The sequence below is a fragment of the Hemicordylus capensis genome, chromosome 2 (genome assembly GCF_027244095.1).
Source record: "Hemicordylus capensis ecotype Gifberg chromosome 2, rHemCap1.1.pri, whole genome shotgun sequence".
NCBI classification, from domain to species: domain Eukaryota; kingdom Metazoa; phylum Chordata; class Lepidosauria; order Squamata; family Cordylidae; genus Hemicordylus; species Hemicordylus capensis.
In genome coordinates, this window is record NC_069658.1 from 63,410,291 (window position 1) to 63,427,531 (window position 17,241).

Consider the following 17,241-nt stretch of genomic DNA (forward strand, 5'->3'; position numbering starts at 1 on the left):
CTGGCTGCCGATATGTTTCTGAGAGAAAGACAAAGTGCTGGTTATTACCTATAAAGCCCTTAATGGCTTGGGTCCAGGGTACTTAAGAGAGCACCTTCTTTGTGATGAACCCAGCCACCTATTAAGATAATCTGGGGAGGTCCGATTACAGTTGCCACAGGCTCGTTTGGCGGCGACTTGGGACCATGCCTGCTCTGTGTGGCTGCCCCGGGGCTTTGGAATATGCTCCCTGTTGAAATAAGAATATCTCAATCTCCGATTGCTTTTAGAAAGACTCTGATTGCTTTTTAGAAAGTTATTCCTGAATGTTCTCGACCCTTAAGATCAGCTTTTGCGGGGTACAGGAGCTTGTAGCACAGAGGAGGCGAGCAGAAAAGGCCCATTTTGTGAACTTATGGTTGTTTGAATCTAGCCCATAATCAATTATCTATCTTCATGGCTCTTTTGGCAATGTGAAAAATGTTAGAAGAAATAAGAAATGTAGCACTTAAAAATATATTTAATTAAAATTTGAATTTTTGTGACAAAGAAAACCCTATACACAACTTGTAATAACGTTGAAGCATTAGAATACAGTTAAAGATTGACCAGAGCTTGGTGCCAGAGAACTAACAGTAAATGCAAGAGAAAAAACAAACTGAGCTAGTCCAAAGGTAAAACTTCAGACTTGTTCACAGGAGGTTGCTTTTTCAGGATGCAAGGTCATTACAATAGGTGATCATTTACATTCTGCTCAGATACAGATTTCAGAAGGCCAGGAGGTATAAATGATTTATGATTGATCCTTTGTTGAGTGTATGGATCCATGAGAAAACTCACTCTGACATGCTCTTTCATATCTCTTAAGGAATATAATTAGGAAAACTCAAGCAGTAAGAGAGATGTGCATTTTTGAAAACACCACAGTATAGACTGTTCGGCTATATATGGGGTTATTATACTTATCATATGATAATCTGATCCCATTTGTATCTGCAAGAGACAGCTCCTTCTTGCAGATGTTGAAAATTCATTTGCATTTAACCACTCCTGCTCTGGCAAAGATATGAGTATCACTGGAAAAGATATGAGTATTTGGTAGATTTTGAGTGATTTTGAATCCATGTTTCTCAGTTCTCCATATCTGCTTGTAATGAAGCACATAAGTGCTGGTTTTAAGGTTCACAGTGCATTTTTAAGCTCCATCCATTTTTATAGATCTGTTTATTACCTCTATGTGTGAATAGGTATCATGAATAATTTGTCTCATGGCAATCCTCTTTCCAAGAGATGCTGCAACTGGGACATGCTCTGATTATATAGCTTGAGCCATTCATTCTCCAGCCATTAAGAACTTGGAGCTGTGGGACTGTGTGGGCTCATTTACATATGGAGTTAGGAACAGATCCCCTGCAAATATAATGTGATTTGGCACTTTTAATGTCATAATTAAGTCATGCAGATAGGCAGATTGTGGCTTGTTCAGAGGACGCATATTTATTAGAGCTACTAGCTTACTTTGTGTTTGTTAACGATCCATGCACAAATTTTACAAATAATTTACAATATTCTATTATTAAGCTATCAGGCCCAGGTGATTTAATCTTCCTCAGTGACTAAGTAGCACTTGGTAATGTACTTTTGGTTGAAATTCCTTTTCTAACAATTTCCTTGCCTTAAACAAATTTAAACAGGTAGCTTTGTTAAGAAATCTTTGATATCCTCTATTTAAAATATTGATCCATTTTAAAACTGATGGACAGCCCTAATTTTTAATCTATCATTTATTAAGCCAGTGTGATTATTACACTTGCAAAATGTGGTCCACATTTCTATGATATCCTTCATCAATTTCTTGAGCAGAATAGGATGCACCAGTGTTTGTTCTGCACTCTGCTTAGACAGATGAACTATAGGCCCAGTGACAATTTTCTGGTTAGTTACCCCAACATTTCATGCTTTCTTCCTTATATTGATGGAAGCATATTCTATCTCCCCGCTTTCTGCCACTCCCTTCCAGACTTTGAAATGGCATCAGAATAATCTAGATTTTATTTAGGCTAGGTAACTATTTGTATTTCACAAAGCAATCTGGAAACACATTTTCCCAGCATTCTTAGCCTGTGCATAATGCATGCTGTTTCAGTTCATTGACTGTGTCCCCATGAGATAAGCCCTGGCAAAAGATCCAACATGAAATGAGAAAAGAAACCTCATTTTTTTTTGTTTCCTATTATGGAATGTATGTAGAAGAAGCAGACCATCTATATTTAAACATGTCTGAAAATACAAGCCAAAAAAGGAGCTAAATAGTAGAAGCTTATTTTGTAGATGAAACTAGTTCTGCTTTCAGCTGATCCTGAACTGCTTCACAGAGGATAGTTTTTCCTACATTGATATCTAAGGAAAATTGCATATTTTTATTTATTTATTTATTTATTTTTACATTTATATCCCGCTCTTCTTCCAAGGAGCCCAGAGCAGTGTACTACATACTTGACTTTCTCCTCACAACAACCCTGTGAAGTAGGTTAGGCTGAGAGAGAAGTGACTGGCCCAGAGTCACCCAGCTAGTATCATGGCTGAATGGGGATTTGAACTCGGGTCTCCCCGGTCCTAGTCCAGCATTCTAACCACTACACCACGCTGGCTCTCATATGCTTTGTAACATGTGATAATGGAATTAGGGGGATGGAATTAGCCTTTTTCAAAGCAGCCACACAGTAAGTCAACACTTTCAACAAGCTGTCAGCCACAACCCAGAGATCTCTCTCCTGCCAGTTCAGACCCCATCAGTGTATATGTGAAGTTGGGGTATTTTGCCCCAATATGTATCACTTTACACTTGTTTACATTGGACAGCATTTGCAATTTTGTCACCCACTGACCCAGTTTGTCAAGACCCTTTTGGAGCTCCTTACAATTGTTATGGATTTCACTGCCTAAAATAGTTTAGTGTCATATGCAAGTTTGGTCACTTCACTGCTTATGCAAACCTCTAGATCATTTATGAACAAGTTAAAGAGCACTAGTCCCAGTACAGATCCCCGGGGGACCCCACTTCTTACTTCTCTCCATTGCGAACCACTGTCCATTTATTCCTACCCACTGTTTCCTGTCCTTCAACCAGTTACCAATCCACACCATGCACTTGTCTCCCTTACCCATGACTACTAAGTTTGCTCAAGAGCCTTTGCTGGAGATTTTTGGAAGTCCATCTTCTTCATCCACATGCCTGTTGACCAGTATTCCCTCTAACAAGGATTCCCAGATGCTGTTCACTACAACTCTCATAATCCCCAAACAAAAGTCATTTCAGCTGGGGATTCTGGGAGTTGTAGTCAACAACATCTGGAAATCCCTATTGGAGGGAACACTGCAGCTGACATCCTCAAAGAACTCCAAAAGGTTAGTGAGGCAAGACTTGTCCTTGCAGAAGCAATGCTGGTTCTTCTTTAGCAAGGCCTGTTCGTCTATATATTTAACAATTTTGTCCTTAAGTAAGCTTTCCATCAATTTACCCAGCGCAGAAGTTAAGCTAACTGGCCTGTAATTTCCCAGATCCCCCCTGGATCCCTTTTTGAAAATCTTGTTACATTGGCTACTCTCCAGTCCTCTGTACAGAGCCTGATTATACATATTCTTGCTAGGAGATCTGCAGTTTCATATTTGAGTTCCCTCAGAATTCTTGGGTGGATGCTATCTGGCCCTGGCGATTTGTTAACTTTTGATTTTCAATACAGTTTAGAACATCCTCTGAGGTGGGTGGAGGGTGAGCCAAGCAGGCCTTCCCCTGCCCCATGGCAGCGGTGGTGGCCAGAGTGGTCGCTGGGCCTGCCTGTCCTTGCAAACTGCAAGGTGCTCTTTTCTGCACAGGCGTGCTGGAGTGCCTTGCAGTTTGCAAGGACAGGCAGGCCCAAAGACCACTCCAGTCACTACTGCCATCATGGGGCGGGGGGAAGCCTGCTCGGCCCACCCCCAACCCACTGCCATTAGCAGCTAAAGTAACTAAAATAAGATAACCACAGTTAGTCTCAGCAGGGCAGCAGCGGGCAGGCACAGGGTAATGGTAGGAGCGCCTTATGGTGAGGGGGGGCTCATAGCAATAGCAATAGCCTTACATTTATATACCGCTCTATAGCCGGAGCTCTCTAAGCGGTTTACAATGATTTTTAGCATATTGCCCCCAACATTCTGGGTACTCATTTTACCGACCTCGGAAGGATGGAAGGCTGAGTCAACCTTGAGCCCCTGGTCAGGATCGAACTTGTAACCTTCTGGTTACAGGGCGACAGTTTTACCATTGCGCCACCAGGGGCTCATGGTGGGGGGGGGCTCGTGGTGGGGGGGTGCTCATGGCAAGGGAGGTCCAGGTACAGTTCTGTCTAGGTGTGCCCCTGCTCACACTATGGTCACTATTCCCCAATGGTTCTACAACTCTTACATCATCACCTCCCTGTGTCTAGTGACACAACAGAGAGGATGAGCAAACTGCATTATAAGTAAACAAAGATGGCAAGTGCCAGCAGCAAGGCTACTGAAAAATACTCCAGGTTGCCGCTACCACCACCTTCAAAGTAAGCCTTCCCCAGACCTTTGTTTAGCTTAGCAGCGGCCCAGAGCAGACTCTGGCAAATGTGCTCGGGTGCCTTTTATCTTGCATTGCCGCTGTTGCATTACTAGACGCAGCGACGGGAATGAGCAAGTTTCATTATTGGTAAACAAACATAGCAGGTGCAGCTAACAGCATAGAGGTGCCCAGAACAGCAGTTGGTCGAGGTCCAACACAGACCTGGTGCCAGCATTGTGTAAGATTTACAGAACACTGATGCACAATAACAATTCCTACAGGTTGTTCTCTGTGCACACTGTTGCTGCCTTCTGGACTGAGGCAAAGTACTTCAGGGAGTACTTCTGGAGGCATGGGGGATAGGTGAAGATAACTTCTCCGCATGAACAGCAGAGCATTGCTAGTCTGCAACACATCTCACAGAGTGCTGGCGCTTCTTTAGTTGGGATCCCAGCCATTAATTTTAAAGAAGTTAGATCTTTCAATGTAAACAAATACATGTTTTGTGAATCAGAGTCATGAGGAAAGCAAACCTGATGCCCAGGTCAGTCTATACTATACCTTGAATTGGTTACAAGGTTTCCAGATGTACAAACATAGGAACATAGAAAGCTGGCTTATACCAAGTCAGATCATTGGTCCATCTAGCTCAATATTGTCTACACAGACTGGCAGCGGGTTCTCCAAGATTGCAGGCAGGAGTCTTTCTCAGCCCTATCTTGGAGAAACCAGGGAGGGAACTTGGAACCTTCTGAATGGAAGCATGCAGACGTTCTTCCCAGAGCGGCCCCATTCCCTACAGGGAATATCTTACAGTGGTCACACATGTAGCCTCCCATTCAAATGCAAACCAGGGTGGACCCTGCTTAGCAAAGAGGACAATTCATTCCTGCTATCACAAGACCAGCTCTCCTCTCCTGACATGGGTTCAGAATGTAAAATTTGTTCAGAATGTACAATTTCTGTAGAATTGATCTGCCAACATATTCACCATTCTGTATTTTCCTTATTTATTTATTTATTTTATTTATTTATTTATTTATTTATTTAGTTAGTTATTTGATTTATATACCGCCCTTCCAAAATGGCTCAGGGCGGTTTACAATTAAAACAACTTATAAAACAATAAAAAGCTAAAACAAATTAAAACATTAAAACAACAACTAACAATTTAAAAACATTTTAAACAAAAATAAAACATTATCCCCAGACCCCAGCTCAAGAAAACGTAGACTCAGTATAGAAGAAAAGGGCCACAACTTTGTTAACTATTACACACGACATGGCAGACTGCAACACCAGGTGATTAATCACCCTTAAAGAACAGTGCAGGCCAATAGAGCAGGTCAGAACTCTGAAATCCTACCCAGCACCCTACTGGGGGACACACCCTGGCTCGGGAATGGGCAGGTACACCCCACCCAATTCCTTCAAAGCCAACCCTCCCTTCTGTAAGAGAGGGTTTGGATACTTCTAGGCATTCGTCCACCCCGGACCGCACAGCCCAAGGGTTGGAGAAGTCCTGAAGCAGGGTTCATGGCAATCATTCTCCCCGTGCCGCACAGGCTACAAAGGAGTGATTAACCAGTCACCCCTTTTACATATCCAAGGGTGCTCACCGATGTTCTAACCTTTAAATTGCCACCCCGCCCGCACTGTTCCTGCCATTGTGGTTGACCTAACTCTAACTACGCACCCAGGACACAGAACGGAGTAGGCGGAAAAAAACCCAACAGTGGCCAATGCGTTGGGAGCAAAAAATTCCTACTCGGCCCCCTCAGGTGGCCAGTCGCTAGACCCGCTCTGCACCGGGGAGGGAGGGAGGGGAAAGCCCCTTCTCCTGTGATTGCCTGACCCCAACTGAAGAGAGAATGGAAAATGGAGGATGGGGCAGGGATCGGTCAATCCTGGCCGAAACCCCGCCCCTTGACCAAAAAGGTCAAACGGAACCCTTCCTGGGCTTCACGCAGGACAGGCTGGGACAAACTCCCTCCCGTCTGCACAAGGCGGGGGTGGGGTGGGTGTTAAGTCATTAAAAACATTAAATCAAGTTAAAAATTAAAAATTAAAAGATTTAAAATATATATATATTTTTAAAAGCCCTGAAAGGCCAGGCCAAACAAATATGTTTTGAGGGCCCTCCTGAAGGCCAACAGAGAACTCGAATTACGGATTTCCGCAGGGAGCGCATTCCACAGCTCCGGAGCAGCCACAGAGAAGGCCCGCCTCCCAGTCGCCACCAGACGAGCCGGTGGCAACTGGAGACGAACCTCCCCAGATGACCTTAATGTGCGGTGGGAATCGTGCAGAAGAAGGCGCTCTCCAAGGTAACTTGGACCTAAGCCGTTCAGAGCTTTAAAGGTAATCACCAGCACTTTGTATTTTGCCCGGAAACATATCGGCAGCCAGTGTAATTGTTTCAAAATAGGCGTAATATGGTCTCTCTGGGTTACCCCAGAGACCAATCTGGCTGCCGCATTCTGAACTAACTGAAGTTTCCGGACTACGTACAAAGGCAGCCCCACGTAGAGCGCATTGCAATAGTCAAGTCGGGAGGTTACCAGCTGGTGCACCACTGTTTTGAGGTCATCCTCCTCAAGGAATGGACGCAGCTGTCGAATCAGCCGAAGCTGATAGAAAGCACTCCTGGCCATGGCCTCCACCTGAGAGACCAGGGTGAGGCCTGGGTCCAGGAGTACTCCCAAGCTGCGCACCTGCTCCCTCCGGGGGAGTGTAACCCCATCCAGCACAGGGAGATCTAACTCACTCCTCAGATTCTGAGCCCCCACAATGAGCACCTCCGTCTTGCTTGGATTCAGCTTCAATTTGTTCTCCCTCATCCAGCCCATTACTGCCTGTAGGCAGGCATTTAAAGAGTGAGTGCCATTTCCTGAAGATGAAAAGGAGAAGTAGATTTGGTTGTCATCAGCATACTGATAACACCCAGCACCAAATCCCCTGATGACTTCACCCAGCAGTTTCATGTAGATATTAAAAAGCATTGGTGACAGAATGGAGCCCTGAGGGACTCCATATAACAGCTCCTGCTTTGAGGAGCGACTGTCACCAAGCTCCACCATCTGGGATCTACCCGAGAGATAGGAACGGAACCACCGCAAAGCGGTGCCCCCTATTCCCAACTCCTCCAGGCGACCCAGAAGGATACCATGGTCGATGGTATCAAATGCCGCCGAAAGATCCAGGAGGACCAACAGAGTCACACTCCCTCTGTCGATTCCCCGGTAAAGGTCATCCATCAGGCCAACCAAGGCTGACTCAACCCCATAGCCCGTTCTAAAGCCAGTTTGGAATGGGTCCAGATAATCAGATTCCTCCAAAACCGCCTGGAGCTGTTTAGCCACCACCCTCTCGATTACCTTGCCCAGCCAGGGGAGATTGGAGATTGGCCTATAACTATCCATTGCTGAAGGATCCAGGGTAGGCTTCTTAAGAAGAGGTCTAACTATTGCCTCCTTCAAACAAGAAGGCACCCTACCCTCCCCCAGAGATGCATTTATGATATTAACCAGGCCATCTCCAACAATCTCTCCGCTAGATCGAAGCAGCCAGGTCGGGCAAGGATCCAGAGAACAAGTGGTAGGCCGCACCGCTCCAAGCAGTCTGTCCATGTCATCAAGAGTCACAGATTGAAACCGATCCATCCTAACACTGCAAGAGGGATTGCTAGATACCTCTCTCACGGACCCTGCAGAAATAGTGGAGTCCAAGTCGCCCCGAATACAGGAGATTTTATTCGCAAAGAACCCACTAAAGGCTCCACAGCAGAGTGTCTCCGGGAACTGATTTGAGGCAGAAGGAGCAGAAATTATACTCCTCACCACCCGGGATAACTCTGCCGTACGTGAGCCCGCAGACGCAATTCGCGCCGACCAAAATTGTTTTTTTGCCACGCACACCGCCATTGCATAGGTCTTCAAATGGGTTCTATGCTGCATCCTGTCAGATTCGAGCTGAGTTCTCCTCCACCTGCGTTCTAGTCGCCTACCAAGCCGCTTCATCCCCCGCAACTCCTCCGTATACCAGGGGGCCATCTTAGAAGCAGGCCTGGAGGGACGCTTAGGAGCAATAATATCTACTGCCCTGGTGAGTTCTCTGTTCCATGTTCCCACCATGGCCTCGATAGAATCACCGGCCGCACCAACATCGAAACCCTCCAAGGCCTTTTTGAAACCTGCGGGGTCCAGCAGCCTTTTTGGACGGACCATCCTAATAGGTCCGTCACCCCTGCAGGGGTGGATTGTGTCCGCAATACCAACCTTAACCAGGTAGTGATCCGTCCATGACAATGGGGTAACCAACGGATTCCCCACCCACGGAACACCCCCCTGATCCAAACAGAAGACCAAATCCAGTGTGTGGCCGGCAACATGAGTTGGTTCAAAGATTAATTGGGATAGGCCCATAGTTGTCATGGCCGCTATGAACTCCTGAGCAGCACCAGACAAGCCAGCCCCAAAGTGGATATTGAAGTCCCCCAGCACCAAAAGCCTGGGAGACTCCATCACCAACTCCGCGACCAGCTCCGTCAGCTCAGTTAGGGAGTCAGTTGGGCAGCGGGGTGAACGGTACACCAACAGAATCCCCAATCTATCCCTAGTTCCCAGCCTCAAAAATACACACTCAATATAGGTCAATTGTCTCACAGGGGCCCTGGTAAGGGAGATAGTATTTTTATGGCCCACAGCCACTCCACCCCCCCGCCCACTTCCCCTAAACTGCTCCACAACAGAGTAACCTGGAGGGAGAAGCTGAGCCCACACTGGGCCACTCGCTTCCCCCAACCAGGTCTCAGTTATACATGCCAGGTCAGCTCCCTCATCCATGATTAAATCATGAACAATTTTGGTCTTATTTTGAACCGACCTGGCATTACAAAGGAGCAAGGTCAGGCTCTGTGGGTGATTGGTGCTGTTCCCCAAGGCCTGAGAGTTGTCAGAACAGTTGGAAGTAGAGATAGTCACTAAATTACCAATTTCTCTTCCCCTGTAACGGCCAGCTGTTCTGCCAGCGCCAATTCTTCTATTTCCCACCACTACAGCAATAGCCGCCCCCAGGCTGTCAGGCGCACCCCCCGCATCTGCCCCCTCAGGAGAACCCAAACACATCCCATCAACTAGGCCTGGCACAACTCAGGACAATAATAAAAACAGCACTCATACCCCCCCAAGGGGGGGGGAATCCACCCACAAACAACCCCCAGCCCTCAGTCCCACCCCCGAAGGCCTGGCCCCAAAGGCCGGCCAGCTTTGGCGGCCGCCTACAGGCAGGCCGCCGGCCACGCCGCCGGCATGTCTTCAGCAGTATTTATAAGACTCTAGAGCTACCCAGCAGCCCCCTCTGCCACAAAGGGCTGCCGGCTGACACAGGTGTTAGTTGTCAGGCTTTCTGAAGACAGCGGCTGGTAGGCAGCTCCTCGTCAGGGTAAGATAGATAGATAGAAACACAAACCCAGAGGGGCCAGATGTAAAGTCCGGGTGGTGAAGGGGGGAGGGAGAGAGGAAGAGAGGGAGGGAGGAAAAGAGAGCCAAACCCTCAAGCCTTCTTCACCTCCTCCTTATTACTAAGGATTTATTACTACTACCAATATTAGTTAATATTAGACCAATTGATTCATGTTAATATATTCAAATCTAAAGTTGCTCCTTAATTAGTATTGCGGCTGAGGAATAAGAAAAATACAGAATGGTGAATATGTTGATAGATTTCCAGCCAGCCAGATGGCAATGTTAACGAATACCATTTTCCCCAGTCATGACAGAAATCCCACAGTATTTTATAACTCTAGTAGCAGACCACCTAATGGTGCAGTGGGGAAATGGCTTGCCTAGCGAGCAACCTGCTGGTTCAAATCCCCGCTGGTATGTTTCCCAGAATATGGGAATATGGGAAACACCTATATTGGACCGCAGCTATATAGGAAGGTGCTGAAAGGCGTCTCATACTATGTGGGAGGAGGCAATGGTAAACCCCTCCTGTAGTCTACCAAAGAAAACCACATGGCTCTGTGGTGGCCAGGAGTCGATACCGACTCAAGGGCACAACTTTACCTTTAGCAGACGAAGTGCTGTTAACTTTGTTTCTGGCATCTTCTTTTCCCTTACATCATTCCAAGCTGCTAGTCCTGACTATACATGGTGTCACAGAAGCATTAGGTCATCATTTCTGGCAGCTATCCCTGCACAGCGTCTAGGCCTGGATATCCATCCTGCCTCTCTTATGAACAGCTGCTCATATGGTTCTAGGAATAAAACTTTGGAAACGTAGAATAAACTTCATATGGTTCAGATGAAGCACAGAATACTCATACACACAATTGGCTTCAGACTTGACATTTTTTAAAAAAAATCTGGTAATAGCAGAACTAGAACTTGAGATATTTCTCGAAATAGGAGACACAAAATGCTCCCAATCATTTCAGTGTGGAGTTATTCTCCCTCTATATAGCTGAAATCTGAAAATGTATTTACATGGCAAGTTTTGTTTTGCCCAATCTCAGCAGAATTATCTAGGAATTTTTGAACATGAAAACTGAAAGGCACAAGTTGATAAATTAGAATAAAATGCTTGCAGAGCTGCACCTGTTCATGCTGTACCAAACTGTCAAAACATTGTATAACAACATTTACAGAAATGCCTCTATATGTGTAAAATTGAAGCTTCTTGTTTCCTTTTGTGGAATGCACACTTGTCATTGTCCTCCTCTGACACCAATGGCAGACCTCCCTAGGTACAATATTAGAGCACTTTCATATCTTTTAGAATGCTTTAATTTCAAAATAAAGGCAGTTCTTCTCTGATGGAGGGCACTTCCTAATTTTAACACAATATGTTCTGGTAATAACTAATCTACCTACTTTCCTTACACTATAATCTTAATTGATAATTACCATCTTCACAAATTAGCCTACTTATGCTTCAGATAGTCATGCATCTGCCATCTTGATTTGGGGTGGATGACGTCATTACAAACTACACCATTGAGGTGTCCGTGTGTCACTACAGTTGTACTAAATTTGGTCCAAACCAGTTCCCACATTCCGCAAACGTTCATGTATCTGCCATCTTGAATAGGGGTGGATGACATCATCACAAACTACGCTGTTGAGGTGTCCCCAAGTGTCACTATAATGGTACCAAATTTTGGTCCAAATCGGTCTAGGCATTGTGAAGTTGTTAGGATCACATACATACACACAAACTGGGTGATCTCATAAGCTTACTTTCCTTAAGGAAAGTAAGCTAATATATTGCTTCATGGATTGCACTTGCAATCTACCTTTGTAACCACTTATCACAGGATGATCTACTGTATATGCAAGATGCACATAATTTCCAAGATAGAAGTGCTGTCTGTGTAAGACTTTTGCAGCCCCTGTGACTTCTGGAGGTTATATCTATTTAAGTGAAAGGCAGCTTGAGTTTGTTTACTACACACACCTGAGGTCCTACTTCGTTGTGAATAGATATCCATAGCATCTTTAATTTGGAAATTGCTTCACAGACTTTATCTTGTTCATCTTCATGTGAGGTGGAGAGGTCCTTAAGATGCTTATATGCCTGGATGGGAAGCGTAGTGATAACGTATGCCCAAAGAATTAAAGGGTGAATGAGCATTTGACTCCAGGTTTCTTGGGTCCAAATCTTTATTTTATCTACCAACATGTTTGCCCTAGTTCTCTTCTGGAAAATTGAAAAATATAATCTCATATACTTTGTCATCTCCAGTAACTGAAATATAGTGATACTCTTGGCTTAGAAAAGAAGGGATTGTGCATTGTATTGCAGTACGATCCTGAAGTCTTAATAAAGAATTAGAGATCCATTTTTTCTGGACATCTTCTGTGTTCACCCCACTCCCCGGCAGCCCTGCACACACCCCCATGCTCCTTGTATGTGTTGTCATATGCAAGGGGCGTGGCCAGAGCCCAGGAAATGCTGTGTGAGCCCTCTGGAGCTCATTTCCCAACCATCCTTGTTGCTGGGTGCATGTTTTGCTCTGAGCAAGGGAGAGAACCAAGAAAATGTGTAGCTGGCAACAAACACAGCTGGGAAATGAGGGTCTAGCCAGGCAGCCAGGAGCTGGGTGGCTCGAGTTCTTTGAACCCATCTACTCTGTTATAAATCTTCTGCATCTTCTAAACAAAGAGAGAAGCTGCCTAGTCCCATTCTAGTCCTAATTCTTACCTGAATATAATACCAGCATACCATGTCACACAATCCAGTTTTCATGCACTACCACTGCTATATTTTCCGACTAAAAGACTATCTGCAGTGACATTCTTATTACTTATTTTATTTTATTTAAAACATTTATAAACATTTATTATTTCTCTCTGTAAACCACTCTGAGCCATTTTTGGAAGGGCGGTATAGAAATCGAATAAATAAATCAGTCAATAAATAAATATATACTGCCCAAAATGCAAGTCTCTGGGTGGTTCACAACAAAACAACGAAAACAGATAAAAAGATTAAAACATCACAGCAATTAAAATTTAAAATGTTAAAACTATTAAAAAGACAATTAAAACAATATCTAATTAAAAGCCTGGGTGAACAGGCTTTCTATGCAACTACATAGTTATTCACCATAAATGGTGCTAAAGGCAGTGGCTGACATACTGCACAAAGCAATGTGGGCAGTAGGAACCCTGCTTGTGCTGTTGCACATGCGTAAACAGTGCTGGGAGAGTTGTGCTGCAGGACAGCCCCACTATCGCATCATTTGTGTAAACACAGTTGTTCAACAGCATGTCTGCCCACTGAAAATATTAGCATTTTGCATAACTGCATTTGCACAACTTTACATCTCAGCAGAGCTGCCCTGTGGTGCACTCTTCCAGCGCTGTTTACACATGCACAGTAGTGTGGACAGGTCTCCTGCTGCCTGCATTGCTTGCACAGTATGTCATCCAGTGAGTTTTTAAAATGGTGAACTTGCTATTCCAACAAGATCTCTTTGTGTGAGGCAGATTTATATGGTCTTGCAAGTCATTTAATGATATTACATATAATTCTATGCAACATGAGCAGGGGGAAAGGTGATCATTACTCAAGTACATCTTGTCTTCCATGTTTCACCTTGGTGTCATAATTATGTACAATAATATATGGCTTACCTTTAACTCCATATCCTATTTGCTGGACAGGAGTCAGGGTCAGTCTTTCTTGCCTGCGATTCCTAACATTGCTGGAAGTAGAGTGAATTATCTTGAAGACCGGATATCCAATCAGGAGAGGACTACAGCTGTTCTTCTAGATCAGGCCTTTCGAATCAAAGATGACATCGTGTCTCATCTTCAGGGTAATAAAGGCTTTCAACAAGGAGAGTTTGTAGCACGCCAACTACTGGAAAACCATATACAGACTATCACAAGCATAGTTAAGAAGCTGAGCCATGACATAGAGGTACCTCTGCAGTTGTGTTTGGCATTGTTGGCAATTTGTTAAACCTCTAGTTTATTCAGTAGCTCTCTATTTTTCAGATGCAGATGGGTTTACTTAATATTAAGTTACTTATAAAATATGCATATGCCTTTGTTCTCCCCCGGAGGCAGCAAGTCTAGTCAGCTAACTGCCAGCATCTGCCTTATGCCCTAAATGCAAAGTACCCAGAGGCCTCACCACTGGCAAAGGGGAATCCTCAAAGGACAGATTTTGGCTTGTGGTACAGATGTATTCCCCCACACACCACCTCTTAAACCCATCCCAAAAGTTAAGGAGAACATCAGAAATGAGGGATTAGAATAATCCTGAATTTGCCACTTCAGAAAGGGTACATGGCATCACTACATTTCTCTAGCTGTCTCAATTCAATGGTCTTTTCAGTTAAAAGGCAACCCAGTAATTTAATTTTAGTTCCATTTTATTTGCCCCTTTTGCTCCCTGGTATACAACACTACCACCATCTTGAAGCCCTTTTGGTGCTTATCTTTCAACTACTAGGCAATGGTTCTCCCAAGTACATCCATCCTAGCCTTTGTTATTAGTTAGCAAAAACTTAAGGACCCTGTATCTCTGCCCCGTCATGAACCCTGGAAGGATTCCCTGGCATAACTGAAACACTGAAGTAACAGCAGCAGAAGGTCACCTCAAACTTCAATAATTCATAGAATGAAGTGTAGCTCAACAGGTTTACTTGCTGGAGTGAAAGGGACCTGGCAGAGAGGCAAAGTATCATGGCTCAGACCAACACAGTTCCTGCTCACAGTAGTGATTCTGAGTCAGATGCTGAGAAGGTAGACCAGCTGTAGTCCAGCCCTGGATCTTAACACCAGACTAGAACCTGAGAGAATGGCAGAGCTGAAGTCTCCCAATGTAGCTCTTTCAGGGTCTCGGCTTTCTGAGGTAACATCCTTGGAACCCAAGCCCACTGTAGAGCTGGATTCTCCCACACCACCATGTCCCCTATATCTGCATGCCAGCACCAGCAACAACCTTGGCAGGAACAGATAGAGCAGATGAAGAGTGCCAAATACCAGAAGTCTGCCCCCTTTAAAACTTCCACTTTCCAGACAAGGAGGCAGATCCTAGGAGAGATAGTTGAGCTCAGTAGTTAAGGGTTTGGTCTACCTCTGACTAGTGTCAAGCGAACTTGCTCCCTTGGACTTCTCCAAAGCCCTGCAGACCTACCTTGCCTTGTTTCTGCCTTGTTAGTGGGCAGCTAGGACAGGACACAATGTCCACTCCAGACAATACCACTTCAGACTGCAGATGGGGGATATTTCTTAATGCTCCCCAATGAATAAATATTCCTTTCTCTCTGCTGTACTGGTTAATTACATACAAGAGATTGTACAGAGAGATTTTTATGTGATGGCATCAAAAAGATCAGCCCTCCACTACCCCAGTCTCAAAGTGGAAAGGCCCAGATACTACTACTTCATAGGCATGTGCATAACATCAGATTTGCCAGCTCTGTTTTGGCCTAGTTGAGCCAGACCTGGCTCAAGTTCGAACTGAGTTGGCTCATCCAGCTCGAAGCTACTGGTAAAGCATTCCCCTTTACCAGTACAGGGGCACGGGAGCTTTGCTAAGTATAGAGGGGGTGGGAGGGGAATAAATATGTACTTACAAGTATAAGCCGTGGCTGCGGCAGCCTGAGGGGTTGGCAGGGGCAGCTCCCCCCAATTTGCCAGTCTCACCCTGAGTAGCCTGGGCTGCCGGTGGCCTGGTTTGGACCTTCTCTGGTGCAGTTCGGGCCCTGCACATGCCATTGCTGGCCTGGGCTACTCGGGGAGAGGCGGGCAGGCGTTGGGGGGAGCCGTCACTCCTATGCCCCACTGCCACAGCCATGGCTTGTACTTGTAAGTACCTATTTACACCCCTCCTCCCCCTGTATACTTCGGAAAGTCCCCCTGCTCCTGCCTGTACTGGTCCTCACCGGATTCCCCTTTACCAGTATAACTCCGAGCCTGCTCAGTTCAAACCAGACCAAGTTTGACTCGAACCTGGACTGACCTTGGCTGGTCTGGTTTGACCCTGAACATGTCGAGCCCAGCTTGAACTAAACTGGCTTGACTTCAAGCCTGGCTCAAACCGAGCTGGCTCACACACCACTACTACCTCAGCCTACCATTTGCGTATCATGGCTTTTGGTGCTATGTTTCTGATCTTCCTTTGTGCTCCCTTCTCAGGACTCTACAGACATTTCCCCCTTACTTTAAGAAGCTATTCAAATGATCATCATTTTCATCATTTATATGGGACTGGGTGGCATCTGAGAGGCAAGGTTCCCCTCCCCCATGGAATGTATGGGTGAACATCCATGGATCAAATGATTTATCACACACACACACACACACACACACACACACACACACACACACACTTTTAAATCTCCCATCATAATAATGAAATACTTCCAGGCTCAGAGCTGTTTTTTAATCAGCCCCCTTGCATAGGAATATAAGACTGACATAATAGCCATGAATTATTTGGGTCTTGACAGAGGAAATCACCAGGGAGAGTGTAAGTTAACAACTCTGTTCTCACAGTCCTAACAGCAGTACTGATGGAACCATTAATGCAGCTCAGTATGGCGAGGGAAATGGAGAAGAGTCATAAAGCCACAATAGATTTTTCTGCTTAGGAAACAGCAAAATAAACCAATGTCCGCATGGTATTATAGAAAACAACAAAGCCATTAGGGCAACAGACACATTCTAATAGAAGATTTCAAACTGTGGGGAGAAACACCATAAATAAAAATGTTTTTAAAAAGTACTTATGATTAGTTCAGCTATATTCATAAAATAACAATAAATTGCTTAGGACAAAGTTGGATACTGACAAGGAGAGTCTCTCTATTGCCACTTTCTCATGGAATCTGAGAATTGACAACTTTAGAAATTAGTCCTTTCACTAGAAATTAGACCCTAGATGGCCAGATGTTGTAATTTTATCTTGTAATTTTTTAATGTTGTTTTGTTGAGAGGTTTGTCCCAGTGGGAATCCTGTAGACAGAGTGTGAGGGGGGTGGACTCAGAAAGGAAAAGGGAGGAAAAGGAAAAAATGGAGTTGTTGCTGAATAATTATTTAGTTAAATCTAAAGTTTTCTTTGTTTGTACAGGAAGCAGCTATAAAAAACAAACCTGTGGCATGATTGCCACAAGTGGCATAAGCTGTAGAGATCTGTGGAATTCTTAAAGATCTCAGGATCAACAAGCCTG

At 44.8% G+C, this 17,241-nt stretch overlaps 1 protein-coding gene across 6 annotated transcripts in view; it reads left to right on the forward strand.

The window, feature by feature from the left end:
- FAM81B (family with sequence similarity 81 member B) overlaps window positions 1-17,241 on the forward strand; it is a 55,372-nt gene that overhangs the window by 8,143 nt on the left and 29,988 nt on the right. For all 6 annotated transcript variants that reach the window (XM_053295918.1, XM_053295919.1, XM_053295920.1 and 3 more), the window contains one exon: window positions 13,720-13,978. In XM_053295918.1, the coding sequence (XP_053151893.1) occupies window positions 13,720-13,978 (259 nt within the window). The remainder of the gene's footprint in view (window positions 1-13,719; window positions 13,979-17,241) is intronic.